Below are 26,325 nucleotides of genomic sequence, written 5' to 3'. Positions count from 1 at the left end.
CAGATAAGATTGTTATTTACCTTTGTATGTTGTTATATATTATACTGTGCATCTCTCCATCCCCTTAGTTAGGATATTGTAAGGTGTGATCATACCCCCCTGTTTTATTATTACAGATGTTGTTCTTTATATATGTAAAATATTACGTTTTGTTCAGTGCTCTATGCACATACCAACTAATTTTGGGTTTTCAATTATTTTTATTGTAATCCGTTCCTTGGGCACTCCCGTTATCCTTCGGTAATCAGAACGCGAGTGTCGTTGCGGCCAGCTAAAGAGGTATTTCACATTAGTTCCGCATCGGTGCGCCAACAAAAGTATTAAATTTGAATTCAATGATATAATATCATTGTATAAGAAAAACGATTCTGAGCGAAAACGATCAGTCAGCCTATGATATTACCAAGTATATTTTATGATATTATTGTGAATAAAGTAATTAATATATAATCTATTTACATGGAACCTCGTTTCAAATTTTCAATCCTAGCTTAGCTCAACTTCCTAAAGTTGAACATTTTATACATTTTTAACTACAAAATAATTATAAAATTTAAAATTTTATACATTTTGTCAAAATTCGAACTTTAAAAAAAATTGTGCCTATATATTTTTAATATTTTTCAACTGTTATTATAACAATATATCAAGTCTTGTATTAGGTAAATTTTCACGATTTTTTACCCAACAAATGAGATTTTATCGATATTTATAAAAAAAAAAACCGGCCAAGTGCGATTCGGACTTTCGCACGAAGTGTTCCGTACCATTATCTATAATAGTTTAGAGTTTCATACAAATATAAAACAATATTTATGCAATGCAGATCATTGTTATGATCTTAAAAGAAACAGGATTATTGAAAATAATATGTAAGTAGTTAAAATACATTTTATAAATTTTTAACTACAAAATAATTATTAAATTTTAAGTGTGATAAACTTTGTCAAAATGCTTATAAAAAAAAATTGTGCCTATGTATTAAATATGTAAATGAAATATGTTTATGTAAATATGTATATGAAAAACGATTCTGAGCAAAGACGGTTAATCGGCCTATGGGCTATGATATATATTATTAAGTATGATTGAGTTGATGATATTATTGTGAATAAAGTAATTATTAAGTAACCTTTTTTCAATCCTTAGCTATAAAAGTTGAAGATTCTTTACATTTTTTTAAATTTTAAATTTGATAAATGTTGTCAAAATTCAAATCTTTAATTCCTTATAAAAAAAATGTGTGGCTATGTATTTCAACTGCTATTGTAATAATATATCAGGAGCCTAGCATACAAATTTCACGCTTTTTTACCCAACAAATAAAATTTTATAGATAGGTATAATTCATAAAAAATTAAAACTAAAAAAATTAAAATTTGAAATAAAAAGTCGAATTATTTTCAAAATTGTATGGTGTATAGAAAATGTTAATATAAACATTTAGTCTAAATTGCATGTACCTACGGTAATTTTTTTAAGAGTTGCACCAAAAACCAAAATCGATTTTTTCGAAACAGAGTTTGCGTAAAAATTCCCATTTTTCCTTAATTTTTCTTTTCTTTTCCCCTGCGCTTTTGAAAACCATTAAGTTTAACCACCCTCCCCCCAAAGTACCAACTAGATTCACTTTCCTATCAGAAAAGATACTGTTGAAGAAAATCTAAGCATTTTTACTGTCCTAAAAGGTGATGACAGACAAAAAAAAACACACAACATTGCAAAATCAATACATTCATCGCTCCGCTCAGAATCTAAAAATACCACCAATCGCCATTGATAATAAAATATACAATAAGAAAAAATAGTAGGTTTATAATATACATATGTACCCTGCTATAAGCGTTGGCAATTTTTTCGATATTTTAATTTTCTAATAAGAAATGGGTCTGACTGTATAAAACGAATGAAAGATGCAACATCTTTATAGCCTATATAGCCTATATAGCCTATCTTAGATGCTCGTATCTTGCTTGAAAATTAAAATATCGAATGAAAGCTGACGTTTAAGAACAGATAATGTTCATACCTAAAAGTTTGATAATAGGCCAATTCATTCTAATATTAAAACTAACAGCACACTATTGAAACTAGTGAGCGAAAATTAGCTATATCATACGTTTGTAGGTCCTCCTCACTTAAAGTTTAATAATGTATGAAATTTACTCTAATTTTAAAAGTAATAGGTAATAACACATGGTTGGTTCTACACTTCTACCATAGGCGCAAATAGGAATGGAGGGGCTTAGCCTTCTAGAATTTATATAGCCCCCCCCCCCCCAAAAAAAAAAAAAACTAATGATTTCACTACTATAATTTAAAAACATCATAACTCATAGAGTATCAAGTATTGACCTAAACCACAACCCCCAAATTTCAAACACTATTTACGCTTATGAGTCTTCTGTTAAACGTAAATTTGATATGCGTTACTCTGGGTCAGAGAAAGAAAACAAAGTGTCTACACTCATTATTTCGGAAAGTTTTAACTTTTTTGAGAATAATTTGTAGTAATTTCAAAACATTTCTAAAAAAAAATTTTATACCTACTTATTCTTTTAAAGTTTTCACTCTTTTAAATAACACCATACACATTATTTATTTCGTATTCCAATTTCCGAAGCATAACATTATTTGGACTATATTTATATACAAAGATAAAATTTTGGACAAGAAGTTCGTTAGTTATAATTTATAAGCATTGTTATGATGAGCGGAATGGCGGGTGGTACAACAGGGGTATCTCCGCAAAATGTTTTCGACTACTCCGTTTATCTAAACTTTAAGTACCTACTTATAAGTTATAATCATAGAACTAATTCTCCGAAATTTGACTTTTATGCATTGAAATACTCTTAATAATATACTGCATCAGAATACGAAACAAACACTATTTGGGATGATTCAAACGAGTAGTTTTTAAATGAAATCAAATTATATAAAAATAATATTTTAAAAAAAGTTGAAATTTTATAAAATAATGAGTGGAGGCAGTAGGCACTTAAATGGATCACATGGTATTGTACCGTCGGGTCACCAGTCGTATTTTTGGTGTGGCAATAGGGAATCCGCAACGATAATCGACAGTCACTGTAGTCACTGTACTAAAGTAGGTAGGTATTAAACAATCAACGTGTTAAGCGTTCTCCTTCTCAAAAATTACAACCCCACGAGTCACGACTCGTGTACCTACTTACTACTTAAGTACCTAATAAACGAATATTCGCTACATGCCTACATCGGTTCCTGGTGGAAACAAACTAATACCTAGAGTAATTCTACAAATATTCGGTATTCGTTATTCACCAGTCACCTTCTCGTAAATTGTCAGTAAATTGACACTATAAAAAAAGAAATATATATTATTTATTATTATATTCGTGAAATACACGAACATAGCCATATTGCCTATTGGATTAATAGTCTACAACTTAGCCCCTCCACTCACATTGATGTTAAAAATGTTGGTCCCCCCCCCCACCAGAAATTTTAATGGATTTGCGCCCATGAGGCCATGACTCCATGTAACTATTCATGTAATTTAACGATTATTCCGAGTATTTGTACAAATTTGTCAACGAATCGTATAAACGCATATTTCTTATTTATATAAATTATAATGGAACAACATAAGAACAGAATTATGTATTTTCGGTGTATTAGTTTAAATGGTGGATGAACTTATTTTTGCATAATATCCACGTTGAGGTGGTTATCTAATTATTTCCCTAAAAATCAATTTAGAGGTTTTAAAATTATAGTTTTGAACAAAATAAGATATATAATGTTCAATGTAGCCGTATGCAAGTATATTATTTATATTTATTATAAGTAAATATGATTATAAATCATGTGTATATAGGTATTTATAAGTGCAGTTAAAGTACAGAGCAAAACTCTTATCTAGATACCGTTCAACACTTTACATTCATGTAGGAATGGAAACTGAAAAAAAAACTGTAAGCATTTAAAATATAGAAAATACTAACAGAATTAACTATTTATGTATTTCAATAATCAAAAGCAAAAATAATTCTAAACAATAAAATTAGTAACATAAAGCTACAAGAAAAACAAACTATAGATCATACTTGCATTAAAAAATATCATTGCATAATAAATTACAAAAATATTAATATAACCAATTTATATTCAAATTTAATAAAAATAAATATTTTATGATCAATAATATTTCAATTATTAAATCAAATAATTGGGTGCTAGATTTATTATTTCTATTTTTTTTTTCACAAAATAAATATGGGTTTGTGTTAAATGACAATGATCAGTTATTAAAGAAATAACAGTTAACTGAGTATAATAATGTATAACTTATATTTCACAAACATGGATATCCATATCACAGTAAAAGTTTTTGTACGATCTTCTCATCAAACATATTATATCCAGTAACCATTCAAATTTTAAAAAAATAATAATAATTAATAAATAATAATAATAATAATAATAATAATAGTAATAATAATAAAAATAAAAATAATTTTACCATAATGTGTTATATATTTGAATACATACATACATACATACATACATACATACACAACAAACTCAACACATTTGTATAATTCGAAACATGCACCATGATAACTGATAATATAACAAAGTCAACTATAAAAAAAAAACATATATATTATATACGTAAAATATAATATAATAACTTGTTACAGTAACATAATAAATAAACTTAGATTTCGAAGAAGTGTATCATATATTTTATATAGGTGGGTTTTTATATAGTTGATGATTTTTTTCTTCTTCGAATTCATAAAGAATAATTAAATATATTTAATTTGTAATCATACTTTATAGAATTTAACAAAAATATTTAAAAATTATACTTATGATCCCTGTAATTCAAACACTAAACTAAACACACTGAAAATAAATAATTACATAGGTAACAAGTAGTCTTTCAATAAAAAAAAAATTGTATAAATAATTTAATTATGTGTATGAGTACATTTTATTCAATAAAATTGTTTGTTTTATTTTTTAGAATGAATAGATTTATGATAAATATTGATGTTTCATATATAAAAACGGACGGACACTTTTGAAAACATATACGCAGATGACTATTGATCATAATTTATGTATAAATTAATAATAAAAAAGTGTATAAAAATCATAATTTATAATTTTTGTTTTTAAAAATATTATAATGCCATTAAGAAGGTTTTAAGGCTTTAAATGACCATTACCTATCTACAGAATTCACATCATGTGAATTATCAACTAAAGACGTATCTGAAGTGGTTGATATAATTGGGGCAATAGGCAAATCCTTTACACTCGGTTTTGGAGAAATGCCTGCCAATGGTACATCATTGGGTAATTGATCAGATAAAGATGTATTTGATGCAAGTAAATCATCATTTGTTTTATCAGTCATCTCTTGATCTTCCAAATGTGAGTCTAAATCAACAACATACAACCATAAAGGTAAAGTTACATAAATCAAATTAATTTATACATATTTTACAGTTTACACTAATTCTTACGTATCAAATTGTCTATTGACATTGTTGCATTTTCAGGCAACACAAGTGGTGGAGTAATATCTTGAAACAATTCATGATCAATTACTAGATCACCATTAGTCTCTTGATCTTCCAAACGTGAGTCTAAATCAATAACATACAACCATATGGGTTAAGTTACACACATCAAATTAATTTAAACATATTTTACAGTTTACACTAATTCTTACGTATCAAATTGTCTATTGACATTGTTGCATTTTCAGGCAACACAATTGGTGGAGTAATATCTTGAAACAATTCATGATCAATTACTGGATCACCATTAGCCACCAATGGCTCACCAAAACTTGAATCAAAATTAGCCCAACCAGTTTCTAATTTAGGTGTAGGTTCTGTAACATTTTCTCCCCAAGGGCTTGAAGAAAAACCACCTGAAACTTAACATCCAAAGTTAGGGTTTAAATCATAAATCTACATACTACACTCTGTTCAAGTTAAGAAACACAGTTGGCGGCAGTCAGGTAACACCTTTTTGTCACCCCCCACAAAGTTAACTATCTATATACCTGCCATGTAGAATTGCCGCGCTCCTGCGCACAAGTTGGCTGCCAACTGTGTTTCTTATCTTGAAAAGAGTACTATAGAACTCTAGTACGTCTAAAGTTTCAAAAACTGAGAAAAAAAGTGTAAATATAATCTAATTAGTAATGACTAATACTAATTACTAGGCTTCTTCAACGATATATTTTTGAATATTGATATCGTTTTGAATTGTGCGATATTGAATCGCGATATCAACAAAAATTTTGGTATCGATATATTGATATTCCGATATCTCTATGACTATCATAATTGCACTGTTTGGAAGGAACGGATTCCTGGAACGAATTCCTTTTTAAAGAACGGCACGACGAACGAATTCCTTTTTAAAAAAAAAGAACAAGAAAATGAACTAGTTCTTTTTTTTTAAGGAAAAATGACAAAATTGATCGTTCCTTTCTAGTTCCAATAATTTACACAGATATGTATGTAAATATTTAAATTAAGATATATTTTTTAATGTGTATAATGTTTATTGCTAATTAGCCAAAATTTAATTTTGAAGAAAATCTCAAAATATATAATAATATATTACTATAATATAACCTACTTGTAGTTATATATTATAAATAAAAATTAAAGAAGTATGCATAAATCGAGAAAAAAAAACATAAATGATTAAATAAGAATTTTTATTTTATTTGGAACTCAAAAAGGAACTCGTTTATTTTCCAATGGAACGACAAAGGAACGAATTCTTTTTTTTTAAGGAACAAGGAACAGAACGAATTCCTTTTTTTAAAAAAAGAACGAGGAACGGAACAAATTCCTTTTTATAAGGAACTTGACAAACACTGCATAATTGTCAATACTTAATTGACTAGGTACTAAGTACTAGGACACTAGGTAGTAACTAGTAGGTATTAGTTAACAATTAATTGTTTTAAAATATATTATTCAAGAGCTTTGGCATTAAAATCAGTTCAGCTTGCTGTACACCAATTATTAATATATATCATGTGATATATTACGATTATCGATATATTGTGCAATATATTACGATTATCGATACCTAAATTTCTAAAAAAAAGTTCACGATATCGATATCGCTGAAAAAGCCCACTAATTACTGACATAATAATATGCTACATAAGGATTTCACATTAAATTATCATGACTTTTAAGATTACAAAAATGTATCTAACATTTAAACTCTTTTTAAGTATCATTTTCCATGTTATAAGTTATAATTATTTTAAAAAAAATACTTACTATTAATAGCATTATTATCAATTTTCATCTCACTTGATGGTTTTGCTTTTAATTGAGACCTAAAAGTTTCCCAATCAGAGGTTTCTTGGGACCAATACCTTTAAAAAAAATGTGTTTGTTTATAAGTGCATTTTAAGGAAAACTTAGTATAGTTAACTTACAAATTACAATCTTTAGATACTAAATTTTCTGATTTGTCATAAGAGCTGTTAAAAATGTTAACTCCATAATCCAATTTAGATGAATCTGAATCAGAATCCTTCCAAAGTTGATTATTAAATAAGCCTAGAGCACCCGGTTGATCGTTATTTGTGTTTTTGCATTCGGGTTCATCATCAATGATCATTTCTGATGACCTTACTGAACACATACGATTAAACATTTCAGCTTGCATTTCCATTGAATCCCTAAAAAAAAGTAATAAAAATTGAACAATTATAATACATTTTAAAATCCAACTTACTTATCATCATCATCATCATCGTCGTCGTCGTCTTCATCAAAGTTTATATCAACTCTAGATACCCCAAGCTGATTGTCATTAATATTAAATTCTGTTTCAGGTCGCCCATAAATAGCTTCATCTTCTTCCATTTCTTTTCTATCATCTAATGCTTTTTCTTCTCGAGGATGAATCCCTCCCTTAAAATACACATATTTACAAAATAGTATATTACATAAATAAATGAAGTCATAACTTACCAAACAAGTAGAAATTCTTTCTTCATTATCTTCTAATGTAGTAGATGTAAAAGAATCCCACCGACTAACAATATCACTATCTAATGTATTTACAATTATTCCTCTGAAATGATCAGAGTAAAAAGCTTCAGTGTTATGTAAGCTTTTAGCAATTGTTGCTAAGTGACCAATGTATCCTTTTCTTTTCTTTCCTGGTTGAATACTAAACAACAAAAATGTTACATTAAACCTTTTTTTTTTAATATGAGGAATGTGTTTATTTTACCAATAAGAAAGGATTATCAGAGTTGCAGTTATACATGAATAAAAAATAGATATGTATGTGGTCTTAAAATATATGTTTATAATTTACCTGTTTTTATATACATGTATTTTATATAAAATATAATTATTACAATCCATAAGGTAAAAAAATTATAGAGGAATTCCTAGCATAATCATTTTTAGCAAAATTGATTTGAGTTATTTTTTTTTTCTTTTTTGTAACTTGACAAATTATAGATATACTTATTCACCCAAAAATATAGTAATTGATATTTAGAAAAAATAAATTTTGATGGTTCAATAGATAATTACATTGTTAAATCTTAATACACTAATCTAATGCTAGACTTCCAAAGCGAAGTTATTGATTAAAGATTAAGTTTGTGTAAAATATCTTAATCTCAAATTTAAGAACAAAAACTTAATTGATAATAATATAAGAAGTTTATTTTCAATGTTTCAATTTTAAAGCAAAGCATAATAAATAATAGTCAATATTCAATATTATTCAATAAATTGTACACATAATAATATATGTTAATTATTTAGGGAATTAGGTAAAATTAAAAAAAATATATATATGTATTCATTTATAAATAAATAATGCTCTACTTTTCAAGTTTATAATTATTCGATTGTCAAAAAAATGTATGTTCTAAAAAACTTCTATTACTTTCTAAAAGTATAAACAACAAAAGTTATACATAAAAGAGAGTTTGTATTTTGTAATTTGTATACCTTAATATCTAATTGACACATACCTTTTCTCATTATCAAGAATAGATTCAATTAATTGACAATCTTTGATAACCTATACAAAAAAGTGGCATCAGTATATAATACATAATAATTATAATTTATATATGATTCATCTTACATGAGCTATAAATGTACTGTTTTCAGCAATTGAATGGTTACAACACATAACTTCATGAAAGCATTGAACTACTTGAGTATGCAGAAAATTATTTAAATCATAACAAAAGAAACAATCCTGAAATTCAATAAATTGTTTATTAATAAGCTAATAATAAATTTTAAGCTTTTAACTTTCATACAGTATAATCTAAAAGACTTCCAAAATATAAAGATTCAATAAAATTAACATAATAATAGTTTAAATTCGGAGAAATCGGTCTTATGGATTTATTGATTTTAGGATGATGTGTGTTTTTATTTTGTGTATCTATTATCACTTTTACTTCAGCATTTTTTCTAATAAGAAAGTGAAACTATATGGTGCTTCGGAGGCTTCAAAAGAAGAAAATTCTTAGTAGCTTACAAGACTGCCAAGGAAAACATATTGAGGGAAAATGGAAATTTTTACACAGAATCAGTTTTCAACAAAATTGATTTAGTGTTATTGGTATAACTCTAAAAAGAATAATTGTATCTACTTTAGATTTTCACCATATCTTTATATGAGAATATTTCACAGAATATTAATTTTTCAAAAATGTATTTCATTTGAAGCTATTTATTGGCATGAAAAATTAAAAATGTTAACAATAATTTTTAATGAGTACCTAAAGTTAGAATTTTTACAGAATTTCTTAAAATCACAAGATGTACAAATTATTTTGCTGGGAAGTTATTATTCTATATAGTAGATTTCGAGTATACGTCGTTATTAAGTAGATTACAGTGTTAAATTTGAATTTAATAATAAATCATTACATACAAAAAGTGGTTCTGAACAGGCACGCGTCAGCCAATAAATATAAGGATTTATTATAAATTATTTATGTTAATACCTATCAGTAAGTCATTTTTCTATTATAAAATGGTAGGTTGAATTAAATTTTATCAATTGTAATTATTATAGTATTATGTTATATGGGTGTATATTAATAGGTATAAGTTTAGTACTTATAAGTCAATATCAAGAGAGCTACCTTATAATAACAGAGTGAATAGGATTGTGATATAAATAGCCTAAAATTTATTTAAATATTTTTTTATGTTGGGAAAATGATATTTTAAGTAACAGTAAAATGTTTTAATTTACAATTCATTTTTGAATATCAACGAAATAACAAAAATTATTTGTTGACAAATCGTTATCCTTATCACACATTTCAACATTTAAATACCCAATGTTACTGAAAACATTTTAAAAATTAAGAAAATTTGTAAGTTATTTTGAAAAAAAAATAATAAATGTATCTAATTTTAAATTTTAATAGGTAAGGCTTGCAATTTACTACACTCTATTCAGAATAACCTTCCCCACTTTGGCAATTGCAACTGAGCCGCCAGAACGTCCAACCTCCCTGGCGAGAGAAAGTTGCACTGTGATTGGTTGTCAGTTGTCGACTACTACCGTTACCAATTGCTGTCTATAGGCCAGGTGTATGTTTATTACTATTTACTATACATAATGAAGTTTTAAAAATATTTAAGTTAATTTCAATATATTTATACTATAAAACATAAACCTAATCATAACATTCAATGGTATATTAGTATTTCGGTATTGACTTATAAGTTAATAACAGCTAGTAATATTATATGAAATAATATTATAATAGATGAGCAATTTATTTTTTTCAAAATAAGTTTAAGCTATTGTGGAAGGTCCTTGTTATGTTACAAGAAAAATAAAGTGAGACAAGGTACTCCTCAGCTGAGCACCTACAATACAGTAAACATCCATGATTTAAAAAAAAAAAATAGATTAATAACTTAACTGATACACAAACTTAAAACCCATATAGATATGCATTAAACAAATTAAATTTAGTAAAATAAAAAGTTAACTGTAAAAAGTAAAAACTTAAAACAAATATTAGTTACTAAAATTATATACATATATATTTTGTGCATGATATTGAGTTTGTTCTTTTAATTTATATTATATAGAACATAATATTATTAACAGTATAAGTATATAATTTAAAATAATATGAATTAATAATACCCACAGCAACAAAGTTGTCAAAGTGAATCAAAAATATATAAATACTAGCTGAATATGTGCACTTCGTTGCCCGTTAAATGTACTAATTTTATATGACTCATACTTTGTTCAATTTGCTAATATAAGGTGTATGGTGTTCAAAATTTATCTTAACTTATCCGTCGCCCGGAATAAAAAAATTCTGATTCGCAGCAGTATATTATCAGATAGGCAATCTACCTGTGGTAAATCGTAGACCACGTGCTGTTTGTACGTAAGTGTATGATTTAACTCTAAAGTATCAAAGTTACACCAAGTTTGTCGTATTCCACTTATGGTGGATTAATATAATCAAATAATACAAAATCCTAACCTAACTTAACCATACTAATATCAGACGAATAAAAAAAAACCAAATTTAACCACTTTTAAATTATCCTGTCTGCTTCCCAGTGGTCTATTCTACACACAAACATTCATTTATATATATATATATATTATATTGACAAAAAATAACAATTAAAAATCAACAAACACACCCGTATAACCAATAGCAATCAATATATAATACAATTTTTTACATCTAGTTTTCCTACTTTTCCGGTGGATTTTCCTAAAATTTTCTTTCATAAAAACCTTCTCCTGGCAATAACGAAAATCTTAAAAAAAATTGAGCCAAATCGGACCAGCCATTCTCGTAGCTCCATTTTTATATGTATAGATTATATTAGTCGAATATAATATATTTAAAATTAATACTTACTAGAAGAACTTTTATTGTATTAAGTTGAGCAAATCGTTCATTTATTTGTTGATTATGCATGCTTAGTAATGAACTTATCAATCTCACAATTTGCAAACGTACATTACCAAAAGGTTTTTCAATCACATTTCCCATACATTCTAAACTTTCGATCTAAATTAAAATAATATTAGAACTTTTTAAGTATAAATAATTGATATACAACTTGTAAAACAATGGTCCAAAAGTCAAGTTTAAGAAGGTTAAGATTAGTTTAGAAATCTAATATGAATAAAACTTAATAAAAGTTATTAGATTCTTAATATGTATATGAGTTTCTTTTAAGTTATAAATTTAAAGTAATTATTTTCTAGCATTGAGAATTATTATAATTTTACTTTTTTAGATTACAACCAGTATTAGGTTAGAACCGTGTTAATGTACATTCCATCAATTAATAAATTAATAGCTTTACCATTATTTTTTTTGTAATGGAATTAGATATTACAAAAAAAATAAAAATTAATATAAGAATAAATTTCATCATGTTTATTTATCCTAATCAGCAAGTATGGATACTTGTGGACCATAGTTTGTTATATTTTTTTGAAAATAAAAAATTTTTAATTTAAACCTTAGGAGGAATCAACAAAACATTGTGAATATGTTCTAAAAATGGTAAAATTGTAATATACAAAATCTCGGCCAACGATTGCTTTTTGTTATATACTTCATTAGAATCTTCACCTCTGATGAGAAAATAAATATTAGTATAATGTTTATAATCAATTATTATTAAAATCATGTGTCTAACTTGAATTTAGTTGCCATTAACAAAGTTTGCAGTATCGAAATTCCGCCCAATAATGTGCTCTCAGTCTTCTCATTTTGGCCAAACATTTTCACTAACACTGTATTTATAGTTTCTGGTCTAATCAATTAAACATTCATTTTATTTAAAGTCCTCAAAAAACTAACAACAAAAATCCTTACGATTCAATTGAAATAACAAGTGGATTTTGTTCAAGAGGATGTAATTCAGATGCAACTTCAATAGCACAAATTATTTCTGCTGCATTCAATTGTCTAACAGGAAGATTTTTTGAATCCAATGTATCTACTAACTTGAAAATGAGTTGTTCTTTTTCAAATAACTGAAAAAAAAATTTATTTTATTTGTATGACTTTAAATAAAATATATAAAAACTATAAAAATAGTTGTACATACTGTGAATATGTTACTTCTTAAAGGAGGACCTTCTAAAAGTGTTGATATTTTTATAATGAGATCCATTATTGCAGATGTATCGAGATGTTTTAGCAACAAATCTATAAAATTTCCTTTATCTGCTACTTTTTCAAGTGCCTTCAGACAGTTAAACTGATATGTATACCAATCCTATATTTTTTTAAATTAAATGAACAAACAATTATCAAACAATAATTTTTCAAAGCTAAAATAATTATGATCTTAAAATATAGCATAAACTTAATGACACAAAATGAAAAAATTTACAATTTTGAAGATCTGACATCTTAGAATTTAAGTGTTAAGTATGATTATTTTTAAGTGATGTTATAAATTCTTCTAATACTGTCTAATTGTATATATTGTTATGATTTTTATAAGCATAGACATATTTTTAATAAATAAATTTAGAAAATAAATAGGAGTAAATTAGCAAAATACATACTTGACTTCCTGTTTTTAATATAAGGCTACATAAAGTTCGGCTAAAATATGATGCCATTAATGAATTAAGTGGAGGTTCATTATCTTCTAGAAAACTAAAAAAACATTTCCAAATTTCTTCTTCGTGTGAAAGAACATTATACATAGGTTGAATATCGCTAGTTAATATTTCACAAGCTAAGTTTGGTAAAACAAAGCGATTTTCAGGGTTTTCATTTTCTTGAGGTTCTTGTGTAACTAGACGCACCAATTCCAATGCAATATCAGGCTTTGTTAAGCTACAAACATAATAAAAATAAAGTCCAATAGATAGGTAATATTTTATTTAATGATATATTTACAAATATCATAAAGAAACTGAAAAACATAAAGTTAGGCCATAATGAAGGTTTTTTTGGTTTTGGAAAGACAAAATAATTTATAGATACTATATTTACTAATCTTCAGACAACATTAAAAATAACAAATAACAAAATATTTTTATTATAGCTGTTTTTAGATAATTATTATAAAAGTAAGTACCTATTGAATATTGAGAAAAGAAAAGACAGATAGGCTTTAAAATATCACTATAGAAGAAGTTTATATAGAAAGAAATTATAATTATAAGAAAATATTTTCTTTATAAAGAACAAATATTAAAAGAAAAAAAGTTATGATGATTTAGTTAGGCTGTATACAATATTTAAAAGATAAAAAGAAGTTGTCATAATTTTCAAACTATAAGAAATATTTGCAGTGTTTCTCATTGATTACAACACAAAATCCATATTTCTAATTATATAATAGTTTTTTCAGCATACTCTTAATATACTTTTTAAACAAGTACAATTTGTATTATTACACAGTAACAAAATATTTAATAGTCAATATTCTAATCAAATGCCTAACATGAAACCAATAGAATCAGCAGTATCTTTTATTTATTATAGAAATAATTTGGAATGGTTTAATTATACATTTATAAAAACCTAATACAAACTAGGTAATTTAGAGTTGATTTTCTCATTATATCACTATGTAGGTAACTTAATCATAAAAAATTAATTTTTAACCTATTTTAAAAATAACATTATAGTTAGTATAAAATATATATTTCAATAAACAAACTCTGTGTTAACTAACCCTAAACTAATGTAGTGCATTAACACTACATAGTAGTGCATATTATACTAATCCCTATACTAATTTAGTGTTTCTACCTCCTAAAGAAGAATTCAGTTGTTTAATAGCAATCAAATCTAAAATATATTTTTAGTGTAAAAACATTCTTATCAATTTAAGAAAAGCGATATATTATAGGTACTTACAAGTCTATGAGTTTTTTGTTCTGACCCTTAAGCTCTTCCAAGAGATTTTGTTCTCTCATGAGATCGTTGAGGCACAAATTCTAGAACATAAAATTAAATAAACAACTCATTTATAAAAAATAATAACCACACAATAAAATATAAATCATAATAATAATTTACCTCTCTGTCAAAAATTGAGTCCCAATTAGATGCCGGATTATTTTTCCAATACATGGTGAATATTACAATTCAAATAAAATATTTACTAAAAAGTAATTAATAAAATCACAAAACTTATTGATAGTTAACACAAAAATTTATTTCATATTAAATAACAACAGATAACAATTTACTTGAAACGAAATTGTTAAATGAACCACTTCCAAAAAAATTGTAATTACATTTGGAAAATCCCTGCACGTCCAATATAAAACGAAGATAATTGTTTATAGGCACTACTAAACATAAAATTGTATAACTTAAACTCACATATGTTACAAATTTTTTATGAAACTAATTTATGAACATTAATATTTAATACATTATGTTTTGAGAAAAAAAATTGTGAGAAAATTTAGAAACAAATACGTCGTATCAACTATCATGAAATGGCGGTCGTAAATTGTGTTACAGTGTGGTCACATATAAAGTAATTAAATGTCCGTGTCAATATTTATGAACATCATTGAATTATTGTGCTTAATTCTATGTTTTTTAATTTAGACATAGGTACCGTACTACTATTGTTCTATTTTACTACCGTAAGTTCGTGCATTTGCATATTAAGACATCAATTTGTAGGCATTTAATGATATACGTGAAATAAAAATCCATTTCAAGATTAGTACCAAAATACAAAATACCATATTATATATTATAAAATAATGCATTTTTATGGAAATATACTTAAAAAAAACACAATTTTATCAAAAAAGTTGAACATTTATAATTTTTTAGTATTCATTATCGAAGCCCTAAGTGAATGGTCGCAAGTCTCAACTTAAAAATAAAGCTGTAAATAGTATAATAGCCAAGATTCAATAATAGGTTTATCAAATAGGTATCAGCATAGGCGTAGTGTTGTGAATTTATATAAGTGCGAGCTATAACCTATTATGTTTCTGGTACACAACATATTATATTCTAAAAATGTAACTAAAAACAATTTACGGGATAGGGGGCTAAACAAATTTCCAGGGATTTCTATACTCTATAGCCCGCTTAGACCCTGCTTCCCCATCTACGCTTATGATTATCAGCCCCAGTGGCGCAAATAGTTGGGAGCTTGGGGGCTTAGCACCCCCAAAATCACTCAAAACCCCTTCAAAAAATAATAGTATACCTACCATTCTTAAAAGTATGTACCTATAAATTATAATTTAAAAAAAAATGTGTTGGGGCTCGAGCCCCCGTAAACATTTGTCCTATTTGCGCCACTGATCAGCGCCTGTAAACACTCCCAATATTTTTCATCCAAACGACTGGCAAATATTAAAGCACAAGGTTCAATTTAAAAAATTTAAAGACGTTTAAATTGGGAAATAAGTTTACAAGTTTAGGCTAAAATGCAGTTTACCAACCTCACGATTTTCATTTTTTTTTCAAACGACTTGTTTTTTTATGCTCAAAACAATTGTGTAATTTTTTTTTACCGAAAACTATTATTTTAGAAATTATAGCCTACCAAAGTTTTTGATATTACGTTTATGTGCTTACGCGCAACGCTACTTGACTGCAACGCGCAGCGCCTGTAACAAATTTTAATTTTTTTATGTAGCCATATATTATAGGTAACCATTTGCCTGTCACCTAGATGAAGATAATTGCTTTTTAACAACATCGTTTAATTCTGAGGCCAAAGTGGTTTAACACAACAAAATCGAGGGATATTTTCGATTTTTTTGTCGTAGCGCAACGAGCGTGTGGCAACTCGGACATCAATTTTTTCGCAAGAGTTCAGCATATTGAGTATTTATGGGTTATAATTAGGGCTAGGATTTTGTAGCATTTAAATTTTCTTTCATAGTGTTACAGGACATAGCTAATCAAAAACAAAATTCGATTCATTCATCACAGAATTCAAATATGCAATTTTGATTTTGCTTTTTTTGCATTTTCTTATGATATTCGTAAATAAATGCTTTTTTGGTACTTTTTTGTCAGTTTATTAGCTTTTTAATTAATTTTTGTTAATTATACGCATATTTAACATTTTTAGTACATTTATATATATATTTATCTAAATTATTATTTATTAATTTATTTTAATTGTATTATTATATATACTTATTTCGTGATTTCGTAGTGAAATATTATCGCTTTATCGAAAAATATTTCTGAAAATAGATTCTTAGATTTTGTCAAAGTGATTACCGAGTGGGAGTAGTGGTTACGTAATAGTGTAATACGTTAACATTTATCGACATTTAATAAAACGGTTTTTAATTTATTTTTTTCAATATTTATAAATTGTGCTTAGTTGTTCTAAGAATTACTTAGTGTGAACATATAAAAATGTGTTTAATAAATTATTTTTTGATATTAAAAATATTTTTCAGCTAAACTTAAAAATGTTCAAGTTTTTTTTAGTTGCATTTTCTTGGTTAAAATGCTTTTTTTTGTAGCATTATTGGCAGTTTTTTAATTCCTTTATTGTAGGTTTTTAGTCCTTTATTTTTTAGGAATATTCCTAGCCCTATAGTTATAATAATATAAACTGAAAACCTCAATTAGCTATAACTTCAAAACTAAATTAGTGCGCCAAATGTCAAATTCTGATTTGACCAACATTTTTTTCACCCAACAAATGACTATAATAAAATCAAAAACATTGCAAGGCTATAACTTCTAAAATAAGTTTCCAGTAAAAAAATTTACACAATCTTGAAAGGGTTGGTAAAGTGCATTTGTTCCCAAGTTTACTTTGCGTCGTTTGGACCATATTATATTTGTATATTTCTTAATATATATAATATTTTAATATTAAAAATTGACAATTTTTAAAAAAAGTGTTAAATGTTTATTCTCGTCAGGTATTTGATTAAATTGAAAAAGTGCTCCGACCGATGCAAAGCAATCTTGTTTGTGCTATCAAACACCTTTACATTTTTTTTATTTATTTAAATCGAACCACACTGGAAGTATTTAAACTGCTGTCAGTCGATTATTCCACGTCCATATTATATTGGTTTTGAATATTTGTATTTAATCATTGTAAAATATATCTAGCCATGGATCTAATGACTATAAAATAAATTACATAAGCATAACTTGTTTAGACGACCACTGCAATAATAATTGTTTTCGTGGAGCCTGACGAAACAAACCAATGCACGATTGTTGATTTGGATATCAGGATATGTAAAGCTTTAAGCTTCTATTTTTAATTTGACAATGATGGCGTGCCCGATTTTTTTCTAAGAGGACGTGGTACCCGCATGATGTGTTGTCTCCGACTTATACACACGTACGACATTCCACATTTCCGTTTACCAGTTTCAATAGCGTGCTGTGATTACATAGGCGCAATTTGGGGGATGCTTGGGGGTGCTTAGCACCCCTAAATTTTTTATAACACCATCGAAATTTTATTGATTAATATTATGCCATAGGTCACCTACAGTCACAATATTATTTTATAAGTGTTTAATTTTCCACGACAATTTGCATATTGGTTTGAGTTGGAAATTCATAAAATTTTTTCTTTTTATACCTATCAAAGATTTATCAATTTAATGCAAGATTCCTCACGAGTTTTTTTAATTATAACAAAAAAAGTTAACTGGAAACCACATTAATTTTCTATAAGCGTTTAATTACTTTGGTTATTCACCCTTTAATTGAAGCTTTGCACCCAAATTAACCTAAACCCGTAGCACTCTTAAAACCCTTCACAAATCTAATACCCAAAACCCATATAACCTGAATGATATTTTCAAAACACCCTAATTAACAAAAGCCAAATAAAACATTCTGGTTAACCGGAATAATTTTTTATTTTACAATCTTCATGTGATATATAATGTTGTATATATTTTATGTGGTTATTTCAATTTTGTTTAGAATTATTATTTAAGAATAACAATATCTGGACATTTTGCTAAAACAATTCAAAATAAAAATAACTAAAAAATTATGTTTTTCTGAACTACTTAACAACCATACAACCAATATTAACCCAAATAATAACGGTGTTATCACCAAAACATTTGTTTAATTTTTTTATTCCGGTGTTTGAACACCCAAATACATGCAGCACCTAAATTCCAAATAAATCATTCATCAGGTGCAAAGCCCCTGCTTAAATTAACTATTTCTCCTCAATCGATTTTTGATATTTTCACCAAATATTAGCAATTTCTATACGTACATGGTAAAATTTTTAAATTATTTTTTGGCCTTTTGATATTCAAGTAATTTAAAAATATTTAAGATACATAGGCATGATTTGTTTTTAAATATTTATTTCATTAAAATAATTCGGTAAAAGAGGGTTGTTGGAGGAAGTCCTCCACGATTCGGTACATTGAAAATTTATAGTGGGGCTTCACCCACCCTCCAAATATATTTAGTCACCCAACGCTTATTAACACACTACTGGTATTGAATAGACATATTTAATACTCAAATTATTGTTTACTTAATAATTTACAATTTTGAATGTAACAAACTGTTTTAATTTAATAAGCATTAAAAAAATATTAGAAATAATAATTATTATAATGGAATATAGTTGTTGAAATTCAAAATATTTTCAATTCAAAGCAAAATAATAAAAAAAATATTAGATCAATAACAATTGCATTGTACTTTTTATTACAATTATGTTTCATTAAATAATTTGGATAAATCTTCAGGAAGTGTCAACGACAAGCATTTTTCTGGAAAGTCTCTCTTGTACATGCGCAAAAGTTTAATGATCTCTTCTTTCACATCTAAAAGTACATAAACAGTTAAATTATAAATAAATGCAAACAAATGAACATAACTGGTAAGTAAAACATTTCTTGAGCATATTAAATTAATTTTATAGTTATTTTGAATTAGTATAACACTTTGTTAATTACCATCTTCATAATATTTTCTTTTATCATTTAATGTAGCCAGTGATGCTTTAATCACTGGTTCTAACATGGAAACCATATACTGATTGCCAACTTCATATAAATATACCAAACATTTGAACACGGTTAAGTTTTCAACAAAGTCTTCATGTAATGGAAGGTAGTTGATCATAACAGGTACCACCTTTAAAAAATAATTGAATTGATATTTTTTTACAAGCAATTGCAGTTTTCACTAAAAAACCACTAGACTGTTTTTTAGATGCTATAAAGTTCTTTAAATTATAAAATTATACATTTATAACCCACAATATTGTCTCACACTTCATACATTTCTATACTCTGAAGTCTGTCTTGTCTTTAAACATGACATTTTTATTCAATTAATAATTAATATTGATGTTCAGTAATCAGTTGTTAGAAAAAAAAAACTAAATTAGTAACTAATTTTTATTGAAATAACTGTTATTTCAATAATAATTGAACTCAAACTTGCCATATAAAAAAAAATAACTTAACTACTAAACACAGATAAAATAAAATAAATATTAGTGTTCAATTTATGTGACATGGAAATATTTACATGGTCGAGAGGAATTCCTTCAATGTTAGTAATTATCATACGTGCTAATGCTCCATAAACATTGTCTAATACTTTTGATCGTTGTTCTTTAGTAACCACTTGAGAAAATGTATTTAATATTATTGGATAAAACCTAAATTATTATAGAAAAGAAATTATTATTATTATTATTATTTATAATATGTTAACTTAGGAGAAGCAGTAAAGTGAAAAGTTACATTAATTGATATTATTGATCAAAGATAAATAAACATTTTTGGTAACGAATATTATATAATTAACATTATTTGAAAAAAAAAACAGAATGAAAAGAATGTAAGTTAATTGTTTTAAGAGGATGTTACACAGATATTTGTTGTCTCCGTCTTACAAGCGTAACATACCAAATTTTATACACTTCAGAGCACGTTTAGCTCCGTTAGTATAAAAATAAAGAGTGAATTGAATCCTATAAATTTAAAAAATAAGATTATTATCCAGCAATTTCATAGACAAATAGGCTTTTTATTACATTTTAATTTTAAAGCGAGTTTGCATATTTTAGTATGTGCATACAATTTACAATTTTAAAACACTCATAACTTGCTTTAAAATTCAAATATAATAAAAAACCTGGTTGCCTAGATAATAATCTTACCTTTAGATTTTATAAGAGGACAATTCACTCTAATTTTTAAACTAACGCAGCTAAACGTGATCTGATGAGCGTACAATTTGGTATGTTACGCACTTGTAAGATGGAGACAACAAATGTCGATATAACGTCCTTTTAATACTTTGAATATTCTAATTGTATAAGTTAAGCCAGAAAATATAAAGGAAAACGCTGATGCTACTCCTTCCAGATTAAAAATAAATAAAGCATAACTAAATTTAAATACTAACTTGTATACAGATTCTTTGCCGTAAAATGCAATTTCTCCTAATGCAAATACAGCATTATTCCTCACAGTATCATCTTCATCTTCAACGAGTGGTAGTACGAGTGAAAACATAACTTCACACAAACCACTAGCATTTTCTCCTAAGCCTTTTGCAGATTCCCCAGTTATAGCTAATCCTGCAGCTCGTAATAAATCAGATGAATCTTTTGACTGGAAAAAAATCATTTGCTCACATTTATACACACAAGACAAAATAATAAATTACTCAATTTACCATTAATTTTTTTAACAGTGGCACCAATGAAATAAAATATTCTGTAAAAACTTGTGGTGGAAGAACATAACTTAAATTTGAGACAACATTGCCTGCATATTCTATAGGTAATGTATCGTTTTCACTATCTAGCTCATCCAACTCACCAGGGTTATTTCCATCACCAATCTGAAATAAAGCAAAAATATTATTGTATATATTGGTTGATAAAAAAGCTTGAACACTAGATAAAGCTAGGTTTAGCTAGTTAATGCTGGGATTTACAAATAGTACTGAAATATATATGTACTGTATATTATCAAATTTTACTTTGTACATCCTAGGTTGAACAAAATGTTTTTTATAATATTCCAAATAAAAAATGCTTTCAAGTTTTTACTGAAAACAATTAGTAGGTACATGTTGTCAGTAACATATTATATTGACATATTAATTTAAGGAAAAACGTTTAAAAAAATAATTTATTGATAAATAAATAGCTAATTTTTTTCTTACTTTTAATTCTAATATAGATTTAGCGAGTACCATAATTGGTTCAGCATACTTAATCATCTTATTTTTAATTTCTTTCAACATATCAGCTAATACATCAAGAAATATTGAGTCTAAAGCCGGAAATCCATCTTCTTGTATTTTTTTTTCTCCATATTTCAAATAACTTTCCAAAGCTTTTTCTAAAGCTAAATAAATAGTGTTATTATATTTCATTAACATGTTTGTTATAATATTGACAAACTGATTATAAAGATCTCTATTTTCATCACAGTTTTACCTAACCTACTACTTGCATTTTTTCAGTTATTATTATTTGAAGTTTAGTTGTTGTTGACAGATCTAACATAAAACCAATGAAAAAATTATTATTTTAGGAGATATTAAGAAGACGCCATACCGACATGTGTTGTGTCTGTCTTACAAGTGCTTAACATATCAAATTTTACACTGATCAGAACACGTGTAGCTTCGTTAGTTTAAATATTGGAGTGAATTGTCCTCTTATAAAATCTAAAGGTAAGATTATTATCTAGGCAACCTCATGAGCTTTTTATTATATTTGAATTTTAAAGCGAGTTATGAGTATTTTAAAATTGTAAATTGTATGTACATCTTAAAATACACGAACTTGCTTTAAAATTAAAATATAATAGAAAGAGCCCACAAGGTTGCCTAAATAATAATCTTACCTTTAGATTTTATAAGAGGTCAATTCACTCTAATTTTTAAACTAACGGAGCTACTGTTCTACTGAGTTTACAATTTGTCATGTTACACACTTGTAAGACAACACATGCGGGCACCACGGAATTTAAAATAGATCATTGTGCGGGTACCGCATAATCATATATCAAGTTGCCTATTTCACCACATATTATTGATTTTTTACTATTTTATGTGTACTTTTGTGTTGAAGACAATAGTAGAGCAAGAAATTCGGAGATAATTCTGGTTAAGCGAAAAAATATGCAGTTATAAACACCCGAGTTTTACGTATAATAACTAATTGAATAATGTGAGTAAAAACAACACCTGTTTTTTTAGAATTGAATATATTTTTAATTTTTTGTGCTCTTTCAATTTGTTAACATAATAATTTATCTGTTGTACATAAATGCAATTTGGGGGGTGCTTTGCACCCCCAAAATTCATATTAGCACCCTAACATTTTTAATAGCATCATCACATTTTTATTGACTATACTATTATGCTATAGGTATTTGGAAACATATATTTCTAAGACCTTATCATTTTCATAATAATAATAATAATACATGTATTACCTATGCAAAGGATACAGTACAGAATAATAATAAAGATAAAAGTGTATTATGTTATAGGTAATTGTTTATATTAAGATTAATGCGAAGGTGTAAAAAATTAAGTTGTATGAAAGGAGGGGGTGTCAGGGGCAGAGCCCCACACTGACCACTTTAGTCGACATACATCTAGCACCCCCATAAATTTAACCTAAATTGCGCCTATGCTGTTGTATAATAATAGATTATAATATTATTATAAAGAATTGAAATTAAAACTGCAAATACATATTATTTATATTATAAATCACAATAGCTTAATAATATGTATGATCATTGATTTTAAGAATATGAATTATAAGAATATTTAATTTGAAAACAAACTTACACTCTTGGCCACAATTATCAGGTAACTTTGAAAAATATATACAAATTTGTCCGTATAATTCAAGTACAGAATCAATAGTGTCTTCATCATCTTCTTGCAATAACTTTGATACTACATCAAAGCTATTATTTAAATAGGGTAGAAATTGATCTCTAATTTAAATATAAATAGATGAGATTACAATGTCAAATAAGAGAATTAATTATATTGACATAATATATTTAATAAATAATAATTACCCAGTGCTTTGAGCAATTTGAGCAATTGTTTGACAAGCATTATCTTTTTCTTCCATTACGTGTGCATCAACATAAACAACTGAATAAAATTAATGATTAATTTGCATATCAATAAAAAAAAAATAGATCAATTACTTACAATCATCACTATCACCATCATTGCTGCCGTCATCTTCAGTTATTAAAGATTCATCCTTATCATCTTCATCATCGTCATCACTACTATAAGCATTAAAATTTTTTTTCTGAAAATGTAAACACATTGTTATGAAAAAATATCTGACTGCTTCATTTAATAAATAAATATGTTTGTACCTCCAGATTAAAGCTATTATCAGCAATTAAGCTATTGTCCAAACTTTTCAAAACATGTTGCATTACAAGATCAATATATGGTATCAAATGATTAATAGATACTCTAGCTATAGAACTAAAAAGTCCATAACATACTGCACGGACCTCAGGTTGATCCTCCTTTGCTTCTTGCAATAGAGCCAAACCACATTTTAAACTAATATCCAAATAAGGTTCAAATACTTTAGGATCAAGAGCTACCGCAAATTCAGATAGTAATTCTAAATTATAAAAAAAATAATTATTTAAATATACTTTTAATTATTAGGTTAAATATGTAATAATTAAATTCTACTTACGAATGACCATTATCTGTAAAGTTTCAAGTTTTTCATCTATTCCAGGTTTTAAATAAGCATCAAGAATTTCCATGACTGGGATAAAGTAAGGGGCCGTAGCATCACCTCCAGACTTAACTATATACAAACATTTTTTAATGTGATTATTTAATACACATATATCAAACTAATTTACTTTAAAACAAAAATAAGTTTACCAATGCTACACATGATAGTAATTGCTTTGTCTTTAAGTTCAACACAACACTCTTCATTTCTTATGATATCCATTACAATACCAGTCATTTCTGGTAAATATTCATCAATTCCACCTTCCATACTATCAATAAATCTATCAAGAGCATAAAAAATCATACGCACTTCAGAACTACATTCTGGCTTAGTATATTCAACAATTAACTTTTCTTTAAACATTTTCATTAATTCTGGTAGTATTTCTGCCGCATACGTACTAACTTGAGGCTAAATTAAATAATTACATAATTATTAATATTAACTTGATAAAATAAAAACTTAAATATACTAACTTGAACATATTGAGAAACTTCTCCTAAAGCATACATAGCTGCAGATTTAACAGTTTCATTTGAACTATTTAATCCCATTTTAATGGCTGTAACAAATTGTTTAAGATAATTCTTTTTCAGGTATTCAGAACATCCATCCGATACAAAAGCCATTGTTGTATAAGATGCTTTAAGTGCATTAGGGTCTTGAGTAGTGTATGCTGCATCAATCAATTTTATCTAAACACATTAAAATAAAATAAATTTAAATTTAATATTATATTATGTCAATAATAATAATAATAATAATAATAATAATAATAATTAAACAACTATTTAATATTTGTTTTTATTTATACATTAGGAATTTAAATAGAACCAAAAATACAGTAGTTCCAACATCTAGTAAAACAGAAATAGTAATATAAGGATAAGACACAAATAAAATATTTAATAATAGTAAAACGACACAAAAAAGTATAATATATATCATTTGACATAAACTTTATTATATATAAATAAACGTAAAAAACATCTTTCCTTCAACATAACAATATGCATATCTTCAACTAACCTAAAATCTTAAAAATTTAGATTCTGGGGAACTGATAAATGTAATGTTCCATGTAATTTTTAGTCTTTAGTGTACATGTATACGATTTACAGTGGGAAATTTTAAAGATGAGATTAGGTAGAGATCAACTTTAAAGACAGTTTTCAATGGTACATTAGAACTGGTTAGTGCTTTTGGGTGAAAATTGAAAATTCTCAATATTTTAAAAAATAATTTGGAAAAATATAAAGAAAATTAAAATAATACTAGTTATTATAAAAATCAGATTTGTTGTTTGTTATAATTCAAAAATAAACAACCGTACACTTGTAATTTTCACTATATATTCAAGTAAGCATTTACTTTAGGTAATATAATTTAAAAATATGTTGGTTCTCATGGTGCAATTCAACAAAGATTTTTGAAATTTTAGTTATTTTAGTTTATTTTAGATTCTGAGTGAAATGATGAATGTATTGATTTTACAATGATGTGTTTTTTTTTAAAATTTTTTTTTGTG

The 26,325-nt window shown here is 26.4% G+C and overlaps 2 protein-coding genes across 5 annotated transcripts in view; both read right to left on the bottom strand.

The window, feature by feature from the left end:
* The window catches only part of LOC100162181 (serine/threonine-protein phosphatase 6 regulatory subunit 3), a 16,687-nt gene extending 1,175 nt beyond the window's left edge, over positions 1-15,512 (bottom strand). The window contains exons 1-19 of one of the 4 annotated variants that reach the window (XM_029486491.1): positions 15,262-15,489; positions 15,089-15,173; positions 14,927-15,006; positions 13,618-13,894; positions 13,152-13,322; positions 12,917-13,077; positions 12,738-12,854; positions 12,558-12,672; positions 11,945-12,097; positions 9,160-9,276; positions 9,044-9,093; positions 8,019-8,220; positions 7,780-7,958; positions 7,478-7,723; positions 7,317-7,414; positions 5,732-5,941; positions 5,523-5,645; positions 5,223-5,436; positions 4,502-4,629 (exon numbers count right to left, since the gene is read on the bottom strand). In XM_029486491.1, coding sequence (XP_029342351.1) covers positions 4,626-4,629; positions 5,223-5,436; positions 5,523-5,645; positions 5,732-5,941; positions 7,317-7,414; positions 7,478-7,723; positions 7,780-7,958; positions 8,019-8,220; positions 9,044-9,093; positions 9,160-9,276; positions 11,945-12,097; positions 12,558-12,672; positions 12,738-12,854; positions 12,917-13,077; positions 13,152-13,322; positions 13,618-13,894; positions 14,927-15,006; positions 15,089-15,142 — 2,571 coding nt within the window. In that variant the 5' untranslated portion in view covers positions 15,143-15,173; positions 15,262-15,489 and the 3' untranslated portion in view covers positions 4,502-4,625. Of the gene's footprint in view, positions 1-4,501; positions 4,630-4,805; positions 5,437-5,522; positions 5,646-5,731; positions 5,942-7,316; positions 7,415-7,477; positions 7,724-7,779; positions 7,959-8,018; positions 8,221-9,043; positions 9,094-9,159; positions 9,277-11,944; positions 12,098-12,557; positions 12,673-12,737; positions 12,855-12,916; positions 13,078-13,151; positions 13,323-13,617; positions 13,895-14,926; positions 15,007-15,088; positions 15,174-15,261 lie in introns of those variants that run through there. The other 3 variants (XM_008187460.3, XM_029486492.1, XM_029486493.1) reach the window with 3 other exon arrangements.
* Positions 15,513-19,561: 4,049 nt separating this feature from the next.
* Positions 19,562-26,325, bottom strand: part of LOC100164249 (importin-4) — a 14,129-nt gene continuing 7,365 nt past the window's right edge. Inside the window, exons 7-19 of the mRNA XM_001944093.5 lie at positions 25,274-25,492; positions 24,944-25,208; positions 24,747-24,863; positions 24,409-24,668; positions 24,233-24,338; positions 24,094-24,172; positions 23,855-24,006; positions 22,208-22,392; positions 21,713-21,880; positions 21,440-21,648; positions 20,555-20,687; positions 19,975-20,155; positions 19,562-19,842 (exon numbers count right to left, since the gene is read on the bottom strand). Of these exons, the coding sequence (XP_001944128.2) occupies positions 19,730-19,842; positions 19,975-20,155; positions 20,555-20,687; positions 21,440-21,648; positions 21,713-21,880; positions 22,208-22,392; positions 23,855-24,006; positions 24,094-24,172; positions 24,233-24,338; positions 24,409-24,668; positions 24,747-24,863; positions 24,944-25,208; positions 25,274-25,492 (2,187 nt within the window). The 3' untranslated portion in view covers positions 19,562-19,729. The remainder of the gene's footprint in view (positions 19,843-19,974; positions 20,156-20,554; positions 20,688-21,439; positions 21,649-21,712; positions 21,881-22,207; positions 22,393-23,854; positions 24,007-24,093; positions 24,173-24,232; positions 24,339-24,408; positions 24,669-24,746; positions 24,864-24,943; positions 25,209-25,273; positions 25,493-26,325) is intronic.

This window comes from Acyrthosiphon pisum, chromosome A1, assembly GCF_005508785.2.
Source record: "Acyrthosiphon pisum isolate AL4f chromosome A1, pea_aphid_22Mar2018_4r6ur, whole genome shotgun sequence".
NCBI classification, from domain to species: domain Eukaryota; kingdom Metazoa; phylum Arthropoda; class Insecta; order Hemiptera; family Aphididae; genus Acyrthosiphon; species Acyrthosiphon pisum.
The sequence above is the reverse complement of the archived record's forward strand: the minus strand, read 5'-3'. Positions and strand labels throughout refer to the sequence as shown.